Source organism: Fonsecaea nubica (genome assembly GCF_001646965.1).
Source record: "Fonsecaea nubica strain CBS 269.64 chromosome Unknown Scaff34, whole genome shotgun sequence".
Classification (NCBI taxonomy): domain Eukaryota; kingdom Fungi; phylum Ascomycota; class Eurotiomycetes; order Chaetothyriales; family Herpotrichiellaceae; genus Fonsecaea; species Fonsecaea nubica.
In genome coordinates this window covers 1-21,670 of record NW_019173707.1, presented here as the reverse complement: position 1 = coordinate 21,670, position 21,670 = coordinate 1, and the positions used below count along the sequence as shown (strand labels likewise).

Here is a 21,670-nt window from a genome sequence, read left to right as displayed (position 1 = left end):
CACACCTCGGGCCGACCATGTAACCTGTATGTCGCAGCCCCTACCCGAAGCTCCAATCACGTCGACCTCGGCTTTTCAGCCTTGTCTACGCTCGACTTTCCTTACTTTCACACCTTGGTAGCTTGCGAGTGTCCAGAGCTAATGTGCAACAGGAAGCCCCAAGCCAAGTCTCTGTTACGAGTGTTGATAAGGCTCGACCGACAGAAATTTCGAAGAGAGCGCTATCCAACATGAGCTTTTTATTTCGCCAGTCGAGGAGGGTCCTCTGTACGGCCAGCGCACGCACAATTCATGCCCGCGCCGGCTGTCTTGCTTCGTTTGACACCAGCCGGGGCTTCAGATCAGCCGGTGCGGGGAGGTTGGATTTTGATCCTCCAGACTTTACAGAGTCGCAAAAGACAGTGCGCGAGGCTGTTTCCAAAATTTGCTCCAAGTACCCGGACGAGTACTGGTTGGAACACGACAACAAACATGAGTTTCCACATGATCTATACAACGATCTCGCGGCAGATGGATGGCTAGGAATTTGCCTGCCACAAGCATATGGGGGCTCTGAGCTTGGAATTGCCGAAGCTGCTGTGATGATGCAAACCATTTCCGAGTCAGGAGCAGGCATGGCCGGAGCCTCTTCTATCCACATGAATATCTTTGGTCTTGAGCCGGTGGTCAAGTTTGGGACCAACGAACAGAAGAAACGCTGGCTCCCAGATCTAATAGCCGGGAAGGAAAGGGCATGTTTTGGCGTAACAGAACCGAACTCTGGTCTCGACACTTTGAAACTCCAATCCTTTGCGCGGCGCGAAGGCGATCACTATGTCCTCAGCGGGTCGAAGATCTGGATTTCAACAGCTCAAATTGCGCAGAAGATTTTGATCCTGGTTCGAACGACACCGGTGGATCAAGTGAGCAAGCCGAGTAAGGGCCTGTCACTCTTCTACACCGACCTCGATCGCACCCAAGTGCAGGTTACGGAGATTCCCAAGCTGGGGCGTGCTGCCGTGGACTCCAACATCCTCTTCTTCGAGAACTGGAAGGTGCCCGCAGAGGACCTGATCGGCCAAGAGGGCGACGGTTTCAAGATGATCATGCATGGGATGAATGCTGAAAGAGTTCTTGTCGGAGTAGAGGCATTGGGGCTAGGATACGCCGCGCTCCGACGAGCAGCTTCGTATGCCACAGAACGGGTCGTGTTTGATCGGCAAATCGGTCGCAATCAGGGCATTCAGCATCCTCTTGCAGAGTCGTGGATGTCGCTCGAGGCGGCAAGGTTGACACTATACCTTGCGGCGAGGCTTTATGACCAAGGACACACGACTGGCGAATATGCTAACGCTGGAAAATATCTTGCAGCAGAAGCCGCGTTTGACGCGTGCCAGAGAGCCGTCTTGACACATGGGGGCATGGGTTATGCGAAAGAATATCACGTTGAACGCTATCTGAGAGAAGCCATGCTCCCGCGAATTGCACCTGTTAGCAGGGAGATGATCAAGAACTACATCGGTGAGAGAGTCTTGGGGCTGCCTCGGTCATACTAGGGGGAGAGAGAGTTGGATTTGAGCGGTCGGATAGTTTTGGTGCATATGATGGCTCTTCCGTCGGAACTCGGATTTATGTAGCGATGAGTACAAATACATACTTGAAGCTCGGTTGCAGCACGATATTCCACGATTGCATCAACGTTGAAGTCAACAGGTAAAGGAGGAGCAGTTGATAGAATGCAAATCGACCCTGTTCAAAGCTACTGCACCACGCCATTTTGTGCCCCCACAGTTTCTTTCTAATCTGACCGGCCCTCGGCCCCCTAAACCCAATGGTTAGGCCGCGAATCGCCCAAGACACCACTTGGTAATTTGTCTCCTTGAGTATATTGTCAAACTCCACGAAATAGCCACACGTTCACAACACCAAGACGACCCATCATACTGTCGAGGCTTCTTCCATCCTCAAGTTTTCGGCGTCCCCACAGCAGGCAGCAATTCTCGGGACAGAGGGAGAGATGCCAAGGGGATCTGGGTGGTATTTCCCGTATCGATATTGGCGATTACAACTTCGTCCCATTCCACCGGACCTTGGGTTTCGTATCAGCTCGACCCGGCGGATCTCCTCATATCCTGGCCACACCATGAAAGCCGTGGTCATCAAAGGAGACAAAGCTCAACTCGTCCGGGATAGACCACTTCCACGGTTGCGTGACGATTATGTCCTGGTCAAACCATATGCTGTAGCGCTCAATCCGACCGACTGGAAACATGTGGCCTTCAGGAGAGCCAAAGACGATGCATTGATGGGATGCGACTACGCCGGCATCGTAGAAGAAGTAGGTCCTGCTGTGACCAAAGACTGGCAAAAGGGCGACAGAATCTGCGGATGTGCACATGGGTCCAATGCCGTGAATGGAGAGGACGGCGTCTTTGCCGAATATGCTGTGGTCAAGGGAGACGTACAGATGAGGATGCCTGATGGCTTGTCCTACGAAGATGCTGCCACGGTGCCACTTTCAGCAATCACCGTGGGACAAGGTCTTTATCAGAAATCCCTGAGGTTGAAGCTCCCGACATGTCCTGAGAAGAACTCAGAGTACGTCTTGATTTATGGCGGAGGCACTTCCACTGGTGGCCTGGCAATTCAATTTGCAAAACTGTACGTGAGACAGAACTAAAGTCCTAAGCAACTTTACACTCTGACATATCACTTGTTAGGTCGGGATATACAGTCATCACCACATGCTCTGAGAACCAGTTCGATCGCCTCAAAGGCCTCGGAGCGGACTATTGTTTCACTTATACTGATCCTGATACTCCGAGCAAAATTCGGAGACTGACAAACAATGGACTCAAATACGCATGGGATACCGTTTCGATAGAATCATCGGCCAAGATCTGTGCCAATTCTCTTTCCACGGGCGCTGGTACTCGCTACGGGACCACAAACCCCATCACCTCACCCAGGGATGATGTTGAGTCGAGTTCAGTCGTCATGTATACCATGTTCGGCGAGGCATTTGTCTTTGGACCTAGAACATTTGCGGCTTCTCCAGAGGATTTTGAATTTGCAAAGATGTTCATGGGTCTTTGCGAACGATTACTCGCTGAGGTTAGTTCACACCCTTTACACCGGCTTTCTCACGTTGAGTGTTGTTTCCTCACTAAAACATTGAACAGGGCAAGTTGAAGACACACCCGGCGTTGGTTGGGGATGGTGGACTGGCAGGTGTTATCCGGGGATTAAAGGACCTTCAAGACGGAAAGGTTCGCTCGGGCAAGTTAGTCTACCGGGTTGGGGATACTCCTTAGATGACAAGGTGTATATCGTGCGAGAAAGGCCACGGTGGTCCGCGGACGGGACTATCTATGGTGAGAAGGGGCCTCATTTCGAAATTGAGAATACGTGAGTGTAGATGTCATGTCCACAGACCGCAATCGCATGCCAGCTGTATATAGTGACCGGCTAAGATATACCAATAAACGGCCCAAGCCATAATTTTTTACTAACTCCCAAAACCAGGCTCGAAGCAGTCGTCAAACAACCTTGCTAGCATGAAGATCATCAATCTCCGCTTGTGACAGCTCCAGTTCTCGAAGGATATCATCGGTATGTTCTCCAAGTAGTGGTGGCGCAGTTCGGATAGAAGCCGGTGTACCACTGAACTTTACTGCTGGGCCTGTTGCATGGATGTCAGAGACTGCCAGAGATTCCATACGACTGACAAAAACCAAAAAGGTTCCACACTCACCGAGTAGCTTAAGCTGCCCTGACTTGGCAGCATCGAATGGCAACTGGTGAACCATTTCCGTCGCCTTTGTCTGTGGATGATCAAAGACACGCTCCATCGTGTTGATCGGTGCGTATGGTAGTCCGCTCCCCTCAAATAATTCGATCCACTCGTCCGTTGACTTCGTTTCGAAGGCACGGTTCAGGACTGGGTAGAGGTCGTCACGATTTTTGACACGATCAGCGTTGGTCGTGAACCTGGGATCGTCGGCCAGATCGGCCAAGCCGAGCTGCTTGCAGAGGATCCTGAACTGGCTGTCGTTGGTTGCTCCGCAGACAAAATATAGGTCCTTGGTCTTGAATGCGTCGTAAGGGACCACACTGGGATGCTGCGTTCCCCAGCGCTCTGCTTCCTGGCCCAGATTCAACCAAGCCAATGCGACATTGGTAAGGAGGGCGACCTGTGTTTCATACAATGAAGCCTTTACCATTTGTCCTTTGCCGGTTATCTCTCGCGCGTACAAGGCTGCAAGAATGGCCCCGTGAGTAAATAACCCTGTGCACATATCTGTAAGACCGAGACCAGGCCTCACAGGAGGACCCCCACGTTCCCCCGTCAAATGCAAGAGACCAGCTTCTGCACCAGCGATCATATCATATCCTGCTCGCTTCGAGAAGGGCCCAACGGATCCATAACCTGTCTAGGTTAGCCATTCCCCTGCTTTACAGAACGAAAATGCTGGCGGGTGCTCTCACCGGAGACGCTGGCGTGAATGATTCGAGGGTTGATTGCTGACAGTACATCGTACCCGAGCCCCAGCCGGTCCAACGCTCCCGGGCGGAAGTTATCCACGCTGCAATAAAGGAGTCAAAACTTCTGCATTGAAGAAGGAAAACAAGAACAAGAAAAAGGGGCATAGTTACACAACGTCGGCCTTTTTTGCAAGTCGCAGAAAGATATCTCGACCCCTTGGGTCTTTCAGATTCAGGCATATTGATCGCTTGTTCCTGTTGACGGCCGCAAAGTAGTTTGACACCGGGCCACTGTCGTCTTTCCAGGCGCTTTGTTCACCTGACACTTTCCAGTATCGGGTATCATCCTGTTCAATGTCAATATTCCAAATGAATTGCTGACGAAGAGCTATTACTCACGCCTTTCCCGACATCTTCGACTTTGATGACCTCCGCACCGTAGTCTGCAAGAATTTGTGTGCATAGGGGTGCCTAAATGAACGTCAGAGTATGGCCCGGGTAAGGTAGCCCGCGTGTGCGGATTCTGCTCATCCGATCTTACAGCCAAGACTCGCGAAAGATCGAGAATTCTGACGCCCTTGAGAGGCCCTTCGTTTTTGGTCTCTGATAGAGTGTTCAAGAATCTTGCGGGAGTCGGGGAGTTGCACGAGTTCGCCAGGAATGGATGCTTTCTTATGCTCGCAGTGCCCAACCACCGGGAGAACGAAGGACCTTGAAGTGGTTTCATGATCACTGTAGCTGGCTCGTCTTGGGAATGTGGTGTCAGGATATTTTTCTATTGTGGTGTCGTTGGAGATGGAGGACGCTCGGAAAGTTCGATACCCAGGCGACATGGAGAACTTTAGCCACCCGATGCACCTTTTCTCCGCTCGGGGATCAGGTACGCAGCCTCGAGACATTAGAATAGGAAAAGGCTCTGGAGACGGACATATCCCGAGGCTCAATTTGCGTGAAGAGATCGTCGTGTCATTGACGAGTTGGTTGTCTTTTCTCGGCCCGCAGCCTCTTCTGCTACTAGATCCTCCTCGGGTAGCGGTCGGCGACCCCCTCAATATTCCCATTCGTGGTGACTAAAGCGTGCATTTCGACCCCTTCACGGCCTTCACATCAGCTGCCTGTTAATCGTATCACTGAAGCAGTAGATGGCTACGCTACGTCAACCTTCCAGTTCTCTACGGCTGATCTGCCTCAACACCAGGCTGTCCGCCCATCAATCCCGCCAAAGGATTAAATTGCTGTCGAGACACCAAGTTCGCTGCTACTCCAAATCAGTCGGGGCATTTAGTGGAGGGCGTGATGTTCGGATTCTGGAAGTTGGGCCTCGCGATGGTCTTCAAAACATCAAGAATGTTGTCCCGACAGCGACGAAAGTAGAGCTCATCCGGCGGCTAGCAGCCACTGGCCTGCGAGATATTGAGGCGACCTCTTTTGTCTCCCCCAAATGGGTGCCTCAGCTGGCTGACGGAGCCGAAGTTATGCGGGAGATCCGACCTCTGATGACAGATGCCGAAAGGACGTTTCCCGTGCTGGCGCCCAATGCGAAGGGGTTGATAAATGCAAGCAAAAGCGACGCGAAAGAGGTCGTCGTGTTCGCGTCTGCCTCTCAAGCATTCAGCAAGGCTAATCAGAATTGTACCATCGATGAAGCACTTGCTCAGGCCGAGAGCGTCACAACGAAGGCTCGGGAAAGCTCGATCTTGGTTCGAGGGTAAGAGCAATATAGCCAAACAGATTGAAATTGACCACTCGATTATTCACTAACGAGTCAAATCATCCAGAGTGGTTTCATGCATCTTTGCCGACCCATATACCGGCCCCACTCAGCCACAAGAAGTCGAGTATGTTGTCAGGCGTCTTCTCGACATGGGCTGTTACGAGGTCGCCCTAGGTGATACAACTGGGGTGGGAACGCCATACGACACGCAAAAACTGCTCGAGTATCTCTTTGCACGGCACCCAGTATCGTTACTTGCAGGCCATTTCCACGACACTTATGGGCAGGCCGTGGCAAATGTTGTCAAGGCCTACGATATGGGTCTCCGAACATTCGACAGTAGTGTCGCTGGCCTCGGTGGTTGTCCCTACGCCGTAGGAGCGAGAGGTAACCTCGCAACAGAAGACATTGTGTACCTGTTTGACAGGATGGGTGTGAAGACAGGCGTGAATCTAGACAAGCTTGTCGAGACTGGGGAATGGATTTCACGACAGCTGGGAATACCAAATGGCAGCCGTGCTGGTGCGGCTCTCAGTGCCAAATCTCGAGCCGGAACTCAGCTACCATCATCACCAGCAGCAAAAAAGTCCACCAGGAGAGACTGGACCACGATTGAAGATAATGGCAACTATCGGGTCGCCCGAAACGGCCCTGTTGTTAAGGTGACGCTCACGCGAGACCGAAACGGCAACGCACTCACCGGTCAAATGGTCGAAGGTTTAACCCAGCTCTACCGTAGCCTGGCTACGGACCACACCGTTTTTCATATCGTCCTGGCTTCTGAAGGTCGATTCTTCTGCACGGGTATGGACCTGAGCGGCGGGACAGAAACAAGCGACACCGCCAAAGAAGATGGGTATTATACCAAGGTATACGACCTCTTCCAGGCCATCGACGAAAGTCCGCAAACGACCATCGCGGTGGTCGATGGGCCTTGTTACGCTGGCGGTGTCGGCCTAAGCACCGCCTGTGACGTGCGACTGGTCTCGTCCCGAGCACGATGGACACTGAGCGAAATCAAACTCGGCCTGGTACCGGCAATCATCTCGAAATTCGTGGTCCGAGAATGGGGTCCCTCGTTCGCACGGGAAGCGATCTTGAGTGGCAGGGAAGTCCACGCTGCCGAACTACACCGTATCGGGGCCGTTCACGGCCTAGCTAGCTCGTCCGAGGAATTGGAGGAAATGGTGGAAAAATACTTGGACCAACTGCGACGTGCGGCCCCGCGAGCAGCTACCGCATGTAAGGACTTGGTCAAGGTTGCGTGGGCACACCCTCAAACGGACATACAGGAAAATGTGATCCGGACCAAATTTGCACAAATGATGCTGCCCGGCTCTGAAGGTCGGCACGGCATCGAACAGTTCCAAAGGAAAACCAAGGGAGGAGTTGACTGGGTCAAGTTCTGGGATACCTAAATCAGTTCTTCGGGCCGAGGTGAAACAAGAGAACTGTATCGCTGGCAAAGTCCGGCCCATGGCGTTGAAGTGAGTCTAGATGGCCTTTGAAGTCCCCCATCCGTCCCCACACTGAGCATACTGGGGTAATCAACACCACTAAACACATATGATCTTGAAACCGGCCCCACCTCCGAAGAGTCAAGATTAAGATTGATTGCGATATAAAAAATTTACGTTCGTATACCATGGACGAATCCTCATTCATTTTGTGGAGCTTTTTCGGGTGGTGTCGGGCCACTCGCGATATAGAATGACATGGGGAGGCGACGGCTGGCATGAACCTCTTGTTTCGACGGCGTCAGTTCGGTCTCGACCGACAATAAGATAAGCGGCCAGACTGACTGCACGATCATGGGATAAGGGGCGTCACAGATACAGCCAAGTTCACCACATCTGGTACTTAACTTGACCCTTGCAGCCCTGTCAGGAAACATTACCTAATATCATCATCCTCATACCTTACACTGTGCAAATAATGTCGGTTAAACTTACCGATTACGATGCTATTGTCGTCGGGGCAGGTTTCGGTGGTATTCGGACACTATGGGAGCTTGTCCAGACCGGCCTGACCGTCAAGTGCTTTGAAGCTGGATCGGATGTTGGCAGCGCATGGTACTGGAATCGGTATCCTGGGGCTCGAACCGACAGTGAGGCCTGGGTATACAGCATGAATTTCGCGCCAGAGTTGAAGGAAGAATGGAATTAGCGTGAACGCTATCCTTCACAGGATGATGTCCAACGATATTTGGGCCATGTTACTGGTCAGTAAATGGTTCACCAAACAACCGTGTTTAATCCCACACCAGCTAACATTGGCCAAATAGACCACTTTGATTTGCGCAAGAAGATCGAGTTTAACACACGTATCGCGAGCGCGCATTACAGTGATAGCCAGAAAACTTGGACCATCACCAGTAGGGTCGTCGACAACTTGTCGTTACTTCGTACCCGCTACGGGACCTTTGTCAATTGTCAAAGACCCTCCTTTCACTGGGCTCAAGTCATATACCGGCGAATGGTACCAAGCATCTCGGTGGCCTAACAAACCGATCGATTTTCGGGGTAAGCGAGTCGCTATCGTAGGCACCGGTGCAACAGGAGTCCAAATCATCCCCAAGATTGCCCCTGTGGCGAAGGAGTTGATAGTGTTTCAGCGCACACCGAACTACGTCCTACCGGGTCGAAACTATACCTTTGATGAGTATCAAAAAGCCGCTATTAAACAGAACTATGATATCACGTGGAATCGCGCAAGCCAACATCCCTTCGGTCTAGCCATGGTATCGTCAGGGAAGGTGGTAAAGGGCCTAGCTGATGCCGACAAGATCAGACAGATCCTGGACTCTGGCTGGGAGTCCGGTGGCTTCCATTTCCAGTTTGAGACCTTTGATGACCTTGTCACGGACCCGGAATCGAATGAAATTGCCTCTGAGTACCTACGACAGAAGATTCGAGCTATCGTCCAGGACCCAGAGACGGCAGAAGCCCTCTGCCCTAAATACCTTTTCCTTTCTAAACGTCCACCATGTGGCCACTTCTACTACGAGACGTTTAATCGACCCAAAAGTTAAGCTAGTAGATATCAGCCGTGATGAGTTAAATGTGTTCGAAAATGGCATTCGTCTTGGCTCTGGGGTCGAATATGAGTTTGATATGATTATTTTTGCACTGGGATTCGATGCTGCTACCGGGGCGCTCAGTGAGTTGGAGGTGAAAGGCACTGGAGGTAAAGTCCTAAAGGATTGCTGGGAAAGGAGGCTTGAAACTTTTGCCGGAGCTCTCGTCCCGGGCTTTCCCAACATGTTCATCGTCTGTGGCCCACATGTGCCGTTTGGAAACATGCCAGTTGTTCAAGAGATAGAAGTGAACTGGATCGGGAAGACCATTCGCCATATGGAAGAAAACAAGCTCGATACTATTGACGTGTCCGAGAAGGCTGCAGATGTGTGGTCTGATCACCTACGAGAAGCCTTCAAAGCCACATTGTTTGCAGAATCGGCCAAGGCAGTGAAAGCATGGTTTGTGGGAGCCAACATTCCTGGCAAGGCTATTGATCCTTTGTTTTACTTTGGCGGAGTTCTGACCTGGGCTTCGTGGCTCGACAAAGAGACCAAGACAGGATGGGAAAGCATGAGGTTTTCGCCTTCCGTGGCTGCTGACGTCGAAGGGAAAGAACCCCCGATCCACTCTGGAGGTCAAATAGCACTCGGACTCCCGCCAGTTGCAGCATGATCAGGCTTGAATGAATAGAATAGACAAATGTTAGCGAGGGCGGGCCTTCAACTCTATACGCATCCTCTGATAGTTACTGTCGCACTCTAGAGTTTTAGAAGGGCTTATTATAGAGATGTCAGTCCAATAGAATTAACGTGAGCATCGATTTGCTTCTCATTGTGAGAATCTCGTTCACTTGGTGAGCACAATTCGCCCCGATGCTTTTCCCGCCTTCAACAAGTCCATTGCCTCATTCACCGAGTCCCACGGCATCTTCTGGACCGGCACAGAGGGCAGTTTCCCTTCTTTTGCAATTTTCACGATGCTCCGGAGCTCGTCCAAGCTTCCGGTGATATTGGAATAAATGGCCAGGCCTTTGAAAATGTTGGCTACGAGAGACAACTCAAGAGAGCCTCCCATGACGCCGACTTGGACCCATCTAGCTCCTTTACCAACCAGATCGTTGACCATGCGTGCGGTAGCCGTGTTGTTCACAAAATCAATAACTGCAGTGACCGGCCCGTTAGTGGCAGCGAGAATGTCTTCGACTGCAGAAGGACCTGAGGTGTTGACGGTCTTTGTCGCACCGGCTGCAGCGGCCGCGGCTAGTTTATCGTCACTGATGTCTGCACTAACGATGAACCCATGGCCGAATGACTTCAATACCGATATTGCTGCCAGTCCTAGCCCTCCCGCACCAACCAGGAGGACTGGCTCATCCGGTGGGAGAGGCATTAGCTTATTGACGGAGCTTAAGGTTGTGATTCCAGAGCAGCCATATGTACAGGCCACCATAGGGTCGAGGTTTCCCAGGTCGATGAGGAATTTCGGATGGGGAACCAGCACATACTCGGCAAACCCGCCATTCTGAAGGACTCCGAGTGCTCTTTGTCCGGCGCATAGATTGTACTTCTCCTGGAGACAGCGCCCACAAGTACCACAACCAATCCACGGATAGACAATGTAGCGTTGTCCTATCACGATGGAATCAACTTCAGGTCCAACCGCAGCTGCCTCTCCTAGTATTTCATGGCCCAAGGCAACGGGCAGCTCGACACCGCGCTGTTTAACATAAAAGCGCTTTCCTCCCCCCATATCATAGAATCCTTCAGCGGTATGGAGATCCGAGTGACAAACACCGACATGGGTGGTTTTGACCAACACTTCTGTCCCCTTGGGGGTTGGGATGGGTTGGCGAAGCTTCTTCAAAGGCGTATCCCATTCTGTCAAAGCCCAGATGTCCATTTGGTCCTTTTGGTCCGCCATTGGTAGTGGTTTGGACGCCGTACAGTGTGAAATGTTTGTATGCCGGAGGAACAGCGACATGTACGAAGTTCTCGGTATAATAAAGGAACCCCCGCTCGTGGGGAGGAGGAAGAATTGTCGGCTTGGTCCGAGGTCAAGTTGCCATCAGTCTGAGACCGAGTGCAAGTGGATCCACCGGCGACCGCCTGGTGGGTCATCGGCACATGCCAGCACGTGACATATCGGCGTTCGTCCTCCATCGGGCCGAGGTGGATCCAGCTCACACCGGTAAGGAAGGGGTTTAAGTGTCTGTGAATACCTCCTTTCCGACTGAGACCATCGTACCAGTGGGATCAAACGGTATCGTAGCAATGGATAAGACTGTCCTGGATCCGAAGAGCTACACCAAGCTCTTTTTGAACGGCGAATACGTCGCGGCCAAGGCCACAGAGACGTACAGCCTCAAAAACCCGAAGGATAACACTGTTGTTGTCGAGAATATTCCAATCGCTGGCCCTGAAGACGTCGACGCTGCAGTCAAATACGCCGAAGAGGCTTTCCAAGGACCATGGAGTCGATTTACGGCCATTCAACGTACCGAGTGTTTTCTCAAATTGGCCACACTGCTCGACGAAGAGCTCATACCGATTCTCACCCTGGACTCACTCACCTCTGGAATTCCAGTCTCCTTAGCCCCGATTCGTGAGCGAAATTATATCAGAAACTGTCTGCTGTATTATGCAGGATGGACAGATAAGCAGAGGGGTGACTATTTTCCCGCCGATGATGGTAAGCGAGTCTTAACTGCGTTCTCTTTTGGTAGGCCAGAACTGTACTCATTACCGTATCAGGTTTTGTCAAGATTGTCCGGCACGAGCCACTTGGGGTCTGTGCTGCCATCAACCCCTTTAATGCACCGGTAGCAACCTTTTTCCTCAAGGCTGCTCCGGCACTGGCCACTGGAAATGTCTTGATTGTGAAACCCAGCGAAAAGACACCCCTGGGGACATTGGCTGTGGCAGCTCTCTTCGAAAAAGCAGGCTTCCCTCCTGGGGTTGTCCAAGTTCTTACAGGTCCTGGATCTACTGGAGCCCTTCTTGCCGAACATATGAGGATCCGCAAGGTCAGTTTTACCGGCTCGGTCGCCACGGGCAGGAAGATTCAAGAGGCCGCCGCAAGAAGCAACTTGAAACGCGTCACCTTGGAGCTTGGAGGCAAGAGTCCAGCCGTGATCTTTGAGGATGCAAATCTCGAGAATGCGCTCACATGGACAATAAATGCTATCTTGACACGAAGTGGCCAGCTTTGCGTTGCCGCATCGCGGGTGTATGTTCAGAAGAGCATCGCGGACAAATTCATCCAAGAATATAAGAAAAGGATGGGAGACGCTGCGAACGACATGGGTGATCCTCAGGATCCAGCTGTAAAGTGGGGGCCAATGGTGGACGAGTCGCAGCTTGCGCGAGTTAAATCGATGGTGGAACGAGGAAAGACAGAGGCTGAATTGATAGTCGGAGGAGGCCAGCACGGAGAGACGGGGTGTTATATGGAGCCCACTGTGTTCTTGAACCCTAGAGACGATGCGGAAATCTACCGACGGGAGATCTTTGGCCCAGTCAGTGTTATCAAGACATTCGAGACGGAGGAAGAAGTCCTCAGACTGGCTAACGATACAGAGTTTGGTTTGATGTCTGGTGTCTTCACTCGAGACATTACACGAGCCCTCCGAGTGTCCGCAGCTTTGGAGTCGGGTGTCGTCGGCATCAATTGTATCAGCCTGCAAAGCTTGCAAGCACCCTTTGGCGGCAAGAAACAGAGCGGCATTGGGCGCGAATTTGGAGAGTATGCGTTGAGATTGTTCACGGAACCGAAGACCGTCCTGATCAACATGGCCGCATAAAAGAGTCAAAACGCGAAGATCGTGCTGAGCAAGTGTGTCATACAGGTGATTTGCCTCTATCGTGATGTGGATACAAGCACGCATAGAACAAGCTGGACCAAAAGTACCGTATAGTATGATATATGAAACTTGTCATCTTGTATGCTATCGTGTTCATCGTTGATGCTGCCGCCATCACGGCGTGTCTTTCAGGTGTAAACCATGGTCTGGATCAAGTCTCTCTAGCACCCATGATATGGACTTGCCCAACTAGTCAATCTGTTAGTGTGTAGTCTGAGAAAAGTTTCTCGTCTCAAGCGATGCAGGGTCCCAAAGTGTCAACCCATTGCCCCATTGGGTCTCGAAGCTCACTCCAAGTTCGTCTGACAGATTGAAAAAGTCCGCAGAGCCTTCCATATCCAGGAAGCAGTCGAAGTCTTGTTGTATTCCGTCGCCCGTTCGCCCATCCCCACGAACTGCACATATACTGGGGTTAATGTTATTCTGGTTGTCATCTGTATCACCTATGGCAATGTTATCCCCGGCGCCGACACTAACTTGATGTTGTCTCCAAGCACCTTCGTTACATATGGTCGACGTTGTATCCTCATGTCCCTGGGCCGCTCCTCGGAGATCCATCCGAGAAGGGGCTCTGCTTAGCTCCGAGTCGGCGGCTGAAATGGCTGTTGAGCCGCCGGTAGGCAGTGGGAATGCTGGGGGCGGGACGTTGAACTGACATCCAAAATGCGAGAGATCCTTTCCGTTCTGGGACTTCACTCCAAGCATACTTTCACTTAATCTGATACGAGCCTCGGTTGGCTCGGGTCGAGAAGACACTTTGTTGGCGGCAGCTGTAAGAAAAGAGAACGCGAATGCAGCAGAGGAATATGTTTCGCCCAATTGATCCAAGGTTTGCGTGCAGAGACCGAACTTTCGTCTAGCACTTTGTTGGATATCCTTGTCGCCAACTGCCTGATCGAGGACGTGGATAATGGCGGCGTGAAGCAGGCAGGTGATGGCAGTATTGGGAAGGAATCGAACCAAACCATGGGCATACAGGTTTGTATACAGGATTGTAAGCTCATTAGCTGCTTCGTGAGTCTTCCTCCGTGAGAGATCTCGAATCTCCGGATCCAGGCCCAAGTTAGCAGCACTGGAGAGAATTTGGGGCCGATGTAAGATATTGATCGATGTTAAATATAAGCCCTTCAGAACTGCTTTGTGCACTTCCAAGGCTTGATCTGAGTTGTCTGGTGCGTGATCTGTCGGCAAACCATTGAAGCAATGCAGAGAACTCGCGTGGGTCTGGTACCATCTTTTCAAGCTCTGGTCGCATTGCAACAGATCTGACGCATTGCTGATGATATCTTCTGAAGCTGCGTCTAGCTTCGTTGTCTGAGTGATAGTGATATGATTTGACTTGCGGTATTGCATCTCAAGAATCGGGGTCAGGCAGACGCAAAGCTCAGCCATGCCAATATATAGTCTGGCTAACAACATCCGGGCAGCTTCATTTTTGAGGATAGGACATTGAGACCCAAGCATCTCGCTCACTCTGTCAGACAAGGGTCGTGTCTCCAAATCGGAGAGCCTCAACACGGGCTGGTCGAATTCGTCATGACGGATACGTGGGGGCCGGCGAAATGCAAGCGAGACCAACCGATCTCTGATATAGCATGACCACCATAGGCGCTTCCAAAGTCGTCGCTCTAGCTGGTTGCGAGGAGGGTATGGAGGAGGTTCACAGTTGAGCCCAATGCGTTTGGACAGCGAAATAGCCACGCCCAGCCAGTACCAGACGTCCTTAGGATCATCCGGTGTTTCGTTCCAATACGTCATCAAGAGAGTGCTCTGGATCAAGGTAAGACGATCAAGCTCATAGTCCATATCACAAAGAAACTTCGCCCGGAGATAGAAAGACCTGCGAGCCTTCCGTCGGTCATTGTAGCCGTGAGCAGCTAGGGTCTTGGACGCGATGTACGGGGTCGCAGCAAACATGACAGATTGGAATAGAAGAAGGCTGACCGTTTTAGTAGCTTCGCCCTTCTCGATCGTGTCGAGAAAGTCTTCCAGTTCAAGGACCGGCATGTACGGATGCACATACTCGACGTAGCAGCGTAGCAACTCGTTGCGCAAGCTCGTGGCAGGAATGATAAAGGCACCTTTTGCCTGTAGACGTTCGATGTCGACCGCGTCCAGCCGCGCTGAGGTCGTTCGAATATACTTTGGCAAAGTATCCTCTGATCCTCCGCCAGAACTCAGTCTGGGATCTGGTGAGGTGTGAGAAGGTTGCGATAAGGATAGCCCGTTGTGAATGTCATTCTCTCCGCCACGAGGCCCGCTGGAAGGGTCAAATTCGTGAGACCCGACACTGGACTGGTTTGCAACCGGAGATTCAGACGCAGCCAGGAACGTCCTGTCGCGACTGTGCCTTGGCGGAGCGACAGCGAAGTTTGCACTCTCCTCATTGCGCCCATTGAGAACATACTGATCGATGGAAGTCGAAGAATGCTGTTTAGAGTGATCAGGCACATTTGTGGTCGCATGAGCCGCCGTTAAACCGCGGGAAAGACCGTTTACACTGTCAAAGTTACTGTAATGGTGGGTGCGGTTTGGTTCAACCAGGGTATCTGGCGTAGTCCGCTGCCGTCTTGACGTCTTGGTCGGGCGCAGTTTGTGTCTCCGAAGTGACTCGACCACTTTGCATTCGACACGATCAAGTCGGCAATTGGTGCAGGGAAGTCTGTCGATAACATCACAACGAACTTTACGTGCCCTGCAGCTCAGGCAAGCTTTTGAGGCGCGACGTTTGGTACCCTGGTGCACAGATGCTTGTGCTTGTGCTTGTTCCATGGTGGACACACACACTCTCTCTCTTTTGTCACTAGGCTCACTTGTTCATGGGGCACACTGAGATCGAAAAACTGATTGATATCCACAAGGTTTTGAGCCGAGGTGTTGGGCGTTATTGTCGTCCATCACGTCACTTACCTGGAGCTAACAAAGCACGTGCAAGGTAAGTGGCACCGAAACCACACTAGTCCATATTTGGAACAGTTGCATTATGAATTGAGTGACCCGGGTGGCCCCAACCCCATTGGTGCTTTCTTACCTTTCTGCCTACCTCATACCCATGTTCTTGTTGACAGCCTGAGACGGTGGCCGCTTCAAAGACGCTCGAGGGGTGATCTAGCATGCCCTGAGAGGATCGACAGGCAGAGACGCCCGTCGGAGCTTTCAGTAAAGGTCTCTCGGTTCTTTTGCGGTGTAAAACTGTCAAATATGGCCTGCGTGAGGATGAAGGGTACAGACAATATTTCAGCCACTGCTAGCTGAGTTCTATCTTCGCCTCACTGAGATGGAAGGTATGCCATTCACTCAACAACTGACCATCCAAGTCTTTATTGCAGCCCTTTCGGTCCCTTGTAGACACTCTTTGGGGCTCTGCTTCGAAGCACAGTATCAAGGTGAGCGCCTGAGGCAGTCATGTCGCGAGCTGTTCCAACGAGGTTGTTCATGAAAAGAACAAAATTTGGGCTGCAACTTCGGGGGCAGATCTATAACACGTCTATCGCGACATGAAACGTTATAGCTTTAGAGCAAAACGCTCTCTTAGCCACCCTCCGTAACGATAGAAGAAGTGGGGCAGAGGAAGAAAAGCCATGCCTATGAAACCAAGGACGCTATTTCCCCAACCGAGTCCAAGGCCTGCATAAAGAGACGGCCCTGCCAATGGAACGAAAGCTGCAAAGAGAAGTCGGAGAATCACGTTCGCAGCCAACGCAGACGCAGCAGCCTCTGGGCCAAAAGCATCCACCAGGTAGAGCTGAGTCGGCATTATGACCCAGAGAAGGCCAAATCCAAAGAAGGAGGTGCCAATGATAGGCACGATCCAATGAGCCTGCTTTTCAGCTGCCCATCCATACCAGAAAATGCCGACGGGCACGGTGGGCATGACCCACATCATGGGCTTCAAGCGTCCTTCAGGCTTGGGTGAATCTCCAAGTGCCTTGTGCAGTTTGTCGCTCATGGTGGCAAACAGGGCGAGAGAGAAGATCATCCCACTTCCAACGCCAAGATATGACAGGCCGGATACGCCGGCGGAGAAATGGTATCGTTCCTCAAAGACCGTGGGAAACGTGGTGAACAGCAGAAAGAGGAGGCTGAATAGGAACGCGCATAGGAGCGAAAGGAGCAGCACGATTGGCGACAGGATGAGAAGCTTTGTTGGTCGAATAATTGCGCGGAGGAATAGCTGGCGGGGGGGCAGGCTTTGGTCCATCTTGGACATCAGAGAAGCATTGCCAGTTTCTTTCCGGAGGCGAGCAGCTTTCCTCTCGAGAAGCACAGCGGCATTGGTCTCGCGGAGGAAGAAAATCGATATGGTGAATGATACTGCTGCCTAAGTTCCGTCAGCGACTCGACAATAGGAGTGATTGGCCCTTACACACTAGGATTGTGATGATCCAAAAGGTCCATCGCCAGCCGATTGATTCGGACACAAAGCCACCAACAATTGGGCCCAAGACCTTGCAGGACCGTCAGCATGATGACTTTTTGCGTTAAAGTAGTGCTTCCTACTGGTCCCAGAAGCGGTCCCACGAAGAAGACAGACATTACCCTCCCACGCTGAGCTGGCGGGACGACGTCGGCGACAGTTCCTCCACCAACTGTTAATGGGCCCGAAGAAGCACATCCAGCAAGAAATCGAAAACCGAGAAACATGCCCGTGTTTTTGCTCTGAGCACATCCGATGATGAAGCCAATGTAAAGAATGTTGCAGATGTGGTAGATCACAAGGCGCCCGTACAGTTCCGACAGTGGTGCAATGAACATTGGCCCAACAGCGAAGCCACAAAGGTAGATGGACACAGTGAGACTGACAATAGTAGGACTGATGATATGGAATTCCTTAGCGAGCTCGGCAGCTCCAGGTGCAAACATTGTGGCGGCGAGGTTACTGTGTGTGTAGCAGTCAGTGCGCTGAGTACTTCGCCAAAGGAGCAGAGAAACTGCCTTACGCAGTGAGCAAAAAGGCGCTGGCGAGGACAACTTGAATCATGCGCTTCCACCCTGGCCAGTTCCGCGGGTTTTGAGGATCGTCTGGACCATCCCAATCAACGATATTCTCCTTCGTCTTTCGTTCAATCACTGTCTGGTCAAGCTCGCTAGATCGCTCCTCATGATTGCTGTCTTCCGAAATGGCCGGCTTTTTGAGGGCGGATTCCAAGTTGGCCGCCATGCTACGCTGTTGAGGGTTTTGCGAATCTGGAAAATTGGCGCATGGTTATTCACTGGTGCCAGGTTTCGCTTGCTATATATCTGAGGGCTGCGTACACGAGGCATAGGGGTGATTCTTTGGACGAGATACTAACTCCGCAAGTTAGACCTTATTAACTCCGGAGCCAACCTGGAGCAGGATTCGTGGGGGACCCGTGGATCGTCAACGCGGAGGGTCAACGCGGAGGGTCGGACGATCAGACTATATTTCCTTTCCCCGTGGCATTTTGGTTTGCTGCCATAGACATCTTTCTCTGCTTGAACTGGCTGTGAATTTATTTGAGAGCCGACCAGAGGACAATCTCGCTTTGGCCATCCCTGTTTACAAGGATGATCTAGGAAGCGCAACGATCCAGCTACACCATGGCTGACAATGTCCAACGTCGGCGTCCGCCACCAAATCGCCGCAGAGATAAAGTCCAGCTTTCCTGTGACCCCTGCAGACACCGCAAGTACGCGCTCAATAGCCATCACAAAGTCATGCATGCTTATCCATTCCAGACTCAGATGTGACAGACAACACCCATGCGGAGCTTGCTTGAGACGTGGCCTGACCGACTCCTGCAATTATGCGACGACATCTTTTACGGCCGATGCTCAGCAACCCGTTCCTCCGTGTCAGCCCCCTAGCCTCCACGGCAGACTCTCTGAGTTGGAGAGCCTTGTCGTGTCGTTCATGAAGGGCCAGTCACTCCCAAGTCCGCTTGCTCCGGAATCGCCGAGATCAAACTTGTTATCATCCGCAGATGTATCGAAGACATCCCAGGATGAATCTGCATCCAAAGCAGACCCCGGCACTCTAAAGCTGGACGGACCTGGAGCCAGCTATGTTCAGAGTGTTCATTGGGAGGCCATCCTTGCCAAAATCAGAGGATTGAAGGATGACTTGGCCACGAATGGAAAGGCCCCGCCCGGCTCACACTTGTTCTATGGTCCGAACCGACATGCAACTCGAGATGAAATAATCGCTGCCGTTCCTCCTCGTCCTGTTGTTGACCGCCTCATGGCCCTTCACTTCGATTCCTACATTGTTACTCCGTGTCAGTACACACAAGCTTTCTCTCCGCTCTCAGGGACATTGACTCTTCTGCAGATCTCATTCATAGCAAGAAGTTTCACCGAGAGGTACATTCCCTTCTAACCTGCCCAATTACAAACATCTGACGTGGGACTAGTACGAGGCCTTTTGGAAAGATCCTTCTGCCACCTCCATTGCTTGGATCGGTCTCATGTTCTCTATGTTACATATTGCTGCGCAGTTGCAGACCTTCAACATTGATTCCACCGACGGAGGAACCCAATCGCTCAAGACGGAATACCTTAGCATGAAGGATGCGTTCCGGGAGAAGTCCGTCCAGTGCCTGATTCTGGCTCGGTACACGACAGGGGGACCGCATATCCTGGAAACCCTCATAATGATCCTTACTGGAGAATGTATACTTTTGAAAGATGGCGCTACAGATGGCTGGCTTTTGATCAGCATGATCCTTCATCTTGCAGTGCGGATGGGCTATCACCGGGACCCAGATCACTTTGCAGAAATATCTCCATTCGAAGGTGAGATGCGTAGGCGCATCTGGACTACAATCCTTCAGTTGGATATCAGTCTCTCTTTGGAAATGGGCCTTCCTCGAAGCGCTACAGATACGCAAAACGATACAAAACAGCCCAGTAATCTACGCGACTGTGATTTCGATGAGGACACAACCGAGATGCCAATGCCGAGGCCAGAAACAGAATGGACCCCAGTGCTACCTCTCATTGCACGAGGGCGACTGGTAACAGCTCTTGGGTTGATCTGCGACGTCAACACCAATATCACTCCCCCTTCCTACGACGAGGTCATCAAGGTCGATGCACTTCTTGAAGACGTGCACAATCGTGTTATTCCGCCTATATTGTGCTGGGAAACTATGCCACATCCCATCACAGATAGCCCAAACCTGGTAGTACAACGGGTAAGCGTGCAAACGACCTACCATAAGTCACGCATCCTCCTGCACCGGAGAGCTTGGATCAGCTGCCCAGCTGAAAGGTCTCAGAATAGGGACAGGGAGTCAGTGCGAATTTGCTTGGAATCTGCACTCAGGATTCTATCATTTCAACAGATGCTTCACGAAGAATCCCAGCCACTTGGTCGTTTGTGTCGGCTTAGATGGAAGGTCACCCATATTTTCAACCAAGATGTCCTCCTCGCAACGAGTATGCTTTGCCTCTACCTTCAAGACATCGATAAATTTGAATTTCTCGAAACTTCAGGAGAGTCAAAGCGGTTGCCCACAGCTGATGAGATTCGACAACAACTAAAGATCTCACTCAAGATTTGGCTTCAAATGAGTACTACATCCCCACAAGCCAGAAAAGTGGCAAAAGCTCTGAATATCGTGCTTGGAAATACAGAAGCGCCAGTCGAAGATGGTAGCGCACCCACTTCCTACGACTTTCTGATGGATTTTGACAATATACCTCTGAGTGAACTTGGAGTAACGTTTAACAATCATTGTGAGAAGTACAGCCCTTCAAGTCGACCATAACTAACAAGACTTATTAGATTTTCCTTCTGGCTTCCCCTCTTCTTTTACATTTTTCGACAAGGTGATAGAAAATCAAGGGATATGAAACTAAAATATGCAGCTATACATTAAGGGGGGAATATCTCAGGGGGTTAACCTTAGGGTAGTGTCAAAGGCTTAATAGTGAACTAGGGCGAGGCTCTTAGCTAGAGGTATCAACTCATATTGTAATGGGGGAGAAAGGCAAGCTAGAACGTGATTGGTGGAATTAGCCTATATAATGTATAGGTAGGCACTCTTGATCATTAGTTAGTAGGGACACGGGCATTAGGTCTAAGTTTTCCTTTTCTTTTTCCTTAAAAAATATATATATATACCGATAGATATACAAGTAGAGAGTAATTAAGTTATCTATCTAGTTATAGAACCTATCTAATCAGGACCTTCTATATTATTATTATTATTATTAAGCGATAGTCGTTACCCCTACTACTATACCCACCGCCGTACGAGTTAATACCTCTAGCTAAGAGCCTCGCCCTAGTTTATTAGTACCTCTAATAAGATAAAGATTTAAGTACGACGAACGCTTTTATAAAGGATATCTCTCTACGAGCGGTAGGATAACCCTATAATAATAATCGAACTAAAGATTAATTAAAAACGATTAAAAATAACTATATAACTATATAACTAAACGAAGACTATAGGACCGATAAAACTAAAGAATTACTTACTTACTTACTAAGAACTAACTAACTAACTAACTACCTACTAAAATGGAGAAGCTAGCTATATATATAGGACTACTACGTAAAGTATACTATTAAGTAACTAACTAAGTATATTTATCCTACTATATAGGCGGCTACGCTAGCTATTTAAGGAAACCGCTACTCGG

At 50.8% G+C, this 21,670-nt stretch overlaps 10 protein-coding genes across 10 annotated transcripts; 6 read left to right on the top strand and 4 right to left on the bottom strand.

The window, feature by feature from the left end:
* Positions 1–230: 230 nt before the first annotated feature.
* Positions 231–1,535, top strand: AYO20_05666 (hypothetical protein; the record flags this gene model as incomplete). The annotated part of the gene is made up of 1 exon (XM_022643959.1): positions 231–1,535. The coding sequence occupies one exon, from the start codon at positions 231–233 to the stop codon at positions 1,533–1,535; it is 1,305 nt and encodes a 434-aa protein (XP_022499963.1).
* Positions 1,536–2,122: 587 nt separating this feature from the next.
* Positions 2,123–3,293, top strand: AYO20_05665 (hypothetical protein; the record flags this gene model as incomplete). Its single annotated transcript, XM_022643958.1, has 3 exons — positions 2,123–2,640; positions 2,700–3,093; positions 3,162–3,293. 3 exons carry the CDS (start codon positions 2,123–2,125, stop codon positions 3,291–3,293), a joined length of 1,044 nt encoding a protein of 347 aa, XP_022499962.1.
* A 225-nt stretch (positions 3,294–3,518) lies between these two features.
* AYO20_05664 (hypothetical protein) lies at positions 3,519–5,191 on the bottom strand (the record flags this gene model as incomplete). The annotated part of the gene is made up of 6 exons (XM_022643957.1): positions 3,519–3,661; positions 3,734–4,408; positions 4,468–4,565; positions 4,636–4,811; positions 4,864–4,935; positions 5,006–5,191. 6 exons carry the CDS (start codon positions 5,189–5,191, stop codon positions 3,519–3,521), a joined length of 1,350 nt encoding a protein of 449 aa, XP_022499961.1.
* A 415-nt stretch (positions 5,192–5,606) lies between these two features.
* Positions 5,607–7,596, top strand: AYO20_05663 (hypothetical protein; the record flags this gene model as incomplete). The annotated part of the gene is made up of 2 exons (XM_022643956.1): positions 5,607–6,172; positions 6,243–7,596. The coding sequence occupies 2 exons, from the start codon at positions 5,607–5,609 to the stop codon at positions 7,594–7,596; spliced, it is 1,920 nt and encodes a 639-aa protein (XP_022499960.1).
* A 517-nt stretch (positions 7,597–8,113) lies between these two features.
* Positions 8,114–9,209, top strand: AYO20_05662 (hypothetical protein; the record flags this gene model as incomplete). The annotated part of the gene is made up of 4 exons (XM_022643955.1): positions 8,114–8,296; positions 8,366–8,399; positions 8,463–8,552; positions 8,617–9,209. The coding sequence occupies 4 exons, from the start codon at positions 8,114–8,116 to the stop codon at positions 9,207–9,209; spliced, it is 900 nt and encodes a 299-aa protein (XP_022499959.1).
* An 82-nt stretch (positions 9,210–9,291) lies between these two features.
* AYO20_05661 (hypothetical protein) lies at positions 9,292–9,870 on the top strand (the record flags this gene model as incomplete). The annotated part of the gene is made up of 1 exon (XM_022643954.1): positions 9,292–9,870. One exon carries the CDS (start codon positions 9,292–9,294, stop codon positions 9,868–9,870), a length of 579 nt encoding a protein of 192 aa, XP_022499958.1.
* A 174-nt stretch (positions 9,871–10,044) lies between these two features.
* AYO20_05660 (hypothetical protein) lies at positions 10,045–11,118 on the bottom strand (the record flags this gene model as incomplete). Its single annotated transcript, XM_022643953.1, has 1 exon — positions 10,045–11,118. One exon carries the CDS (start codon positions 11,116–11,118, stop codon positions 10,045–10,047), a length of 1,074 nt encoding a protein of 357 aa, XP_022499957.1.
* Positions 11,119–11,468: 350 nt separating this feature from the next.
* On the top strand, positions 11,469–12,997 carry AYO20_05659 (hypothetical protein; the record flags this gene model as incomplete). Its single annotated transcript, XM_022643952.1, has 2 exons — positions 11,469–11,886; positions 11,949–12,997. 2 exons carry the CDS (start codon positions 11,469–11,471, stop codon positions 12,995–12,997), a joined length of 1,467 nt encoding a protein of 488 aa, XP_022499956.1.
* Positions 12,998–13,258: 261 nt separating this feature from the next.
* On the bottom strand, positions 13,259–15,829 carry AYO20_05658 (hypothetical protein; the record flags this gene model as incomplete). The annotated part of the gene is made up of 1 exon (XM_022643951.1): positions 13,259–15,829. One exon carries the CDS (start codon positions 15,827–15,829, stop codon positions 13,259–13,261), a length of 2,571 nt encoding a protein of 856 aa, XP_022499955.1.
* A 733-nt stretch (positions 15,830–16,562) lies between these two features.
* On the bottom strand, positions 16,563–18,218 carry AYO20_05657 (hypothetical protein; the record flags this gene model as incomplete). Its single annotated transcript, XM_022643950.1, has 4 exons — positions 16,563–17,378; positions 17,428–17,505; positions 17,558–17,936; positions 17,998–18,218. 4 exons carry the CDS (start codon positions 18,216–18,218, stop codon positions 16,563–16,565), a joined length of 1,494 nt encoding a protein of 497 aa, XP_022499954.1.
* Positions 18,219–21,670: the final 3,452 nt, after the last annotated feature.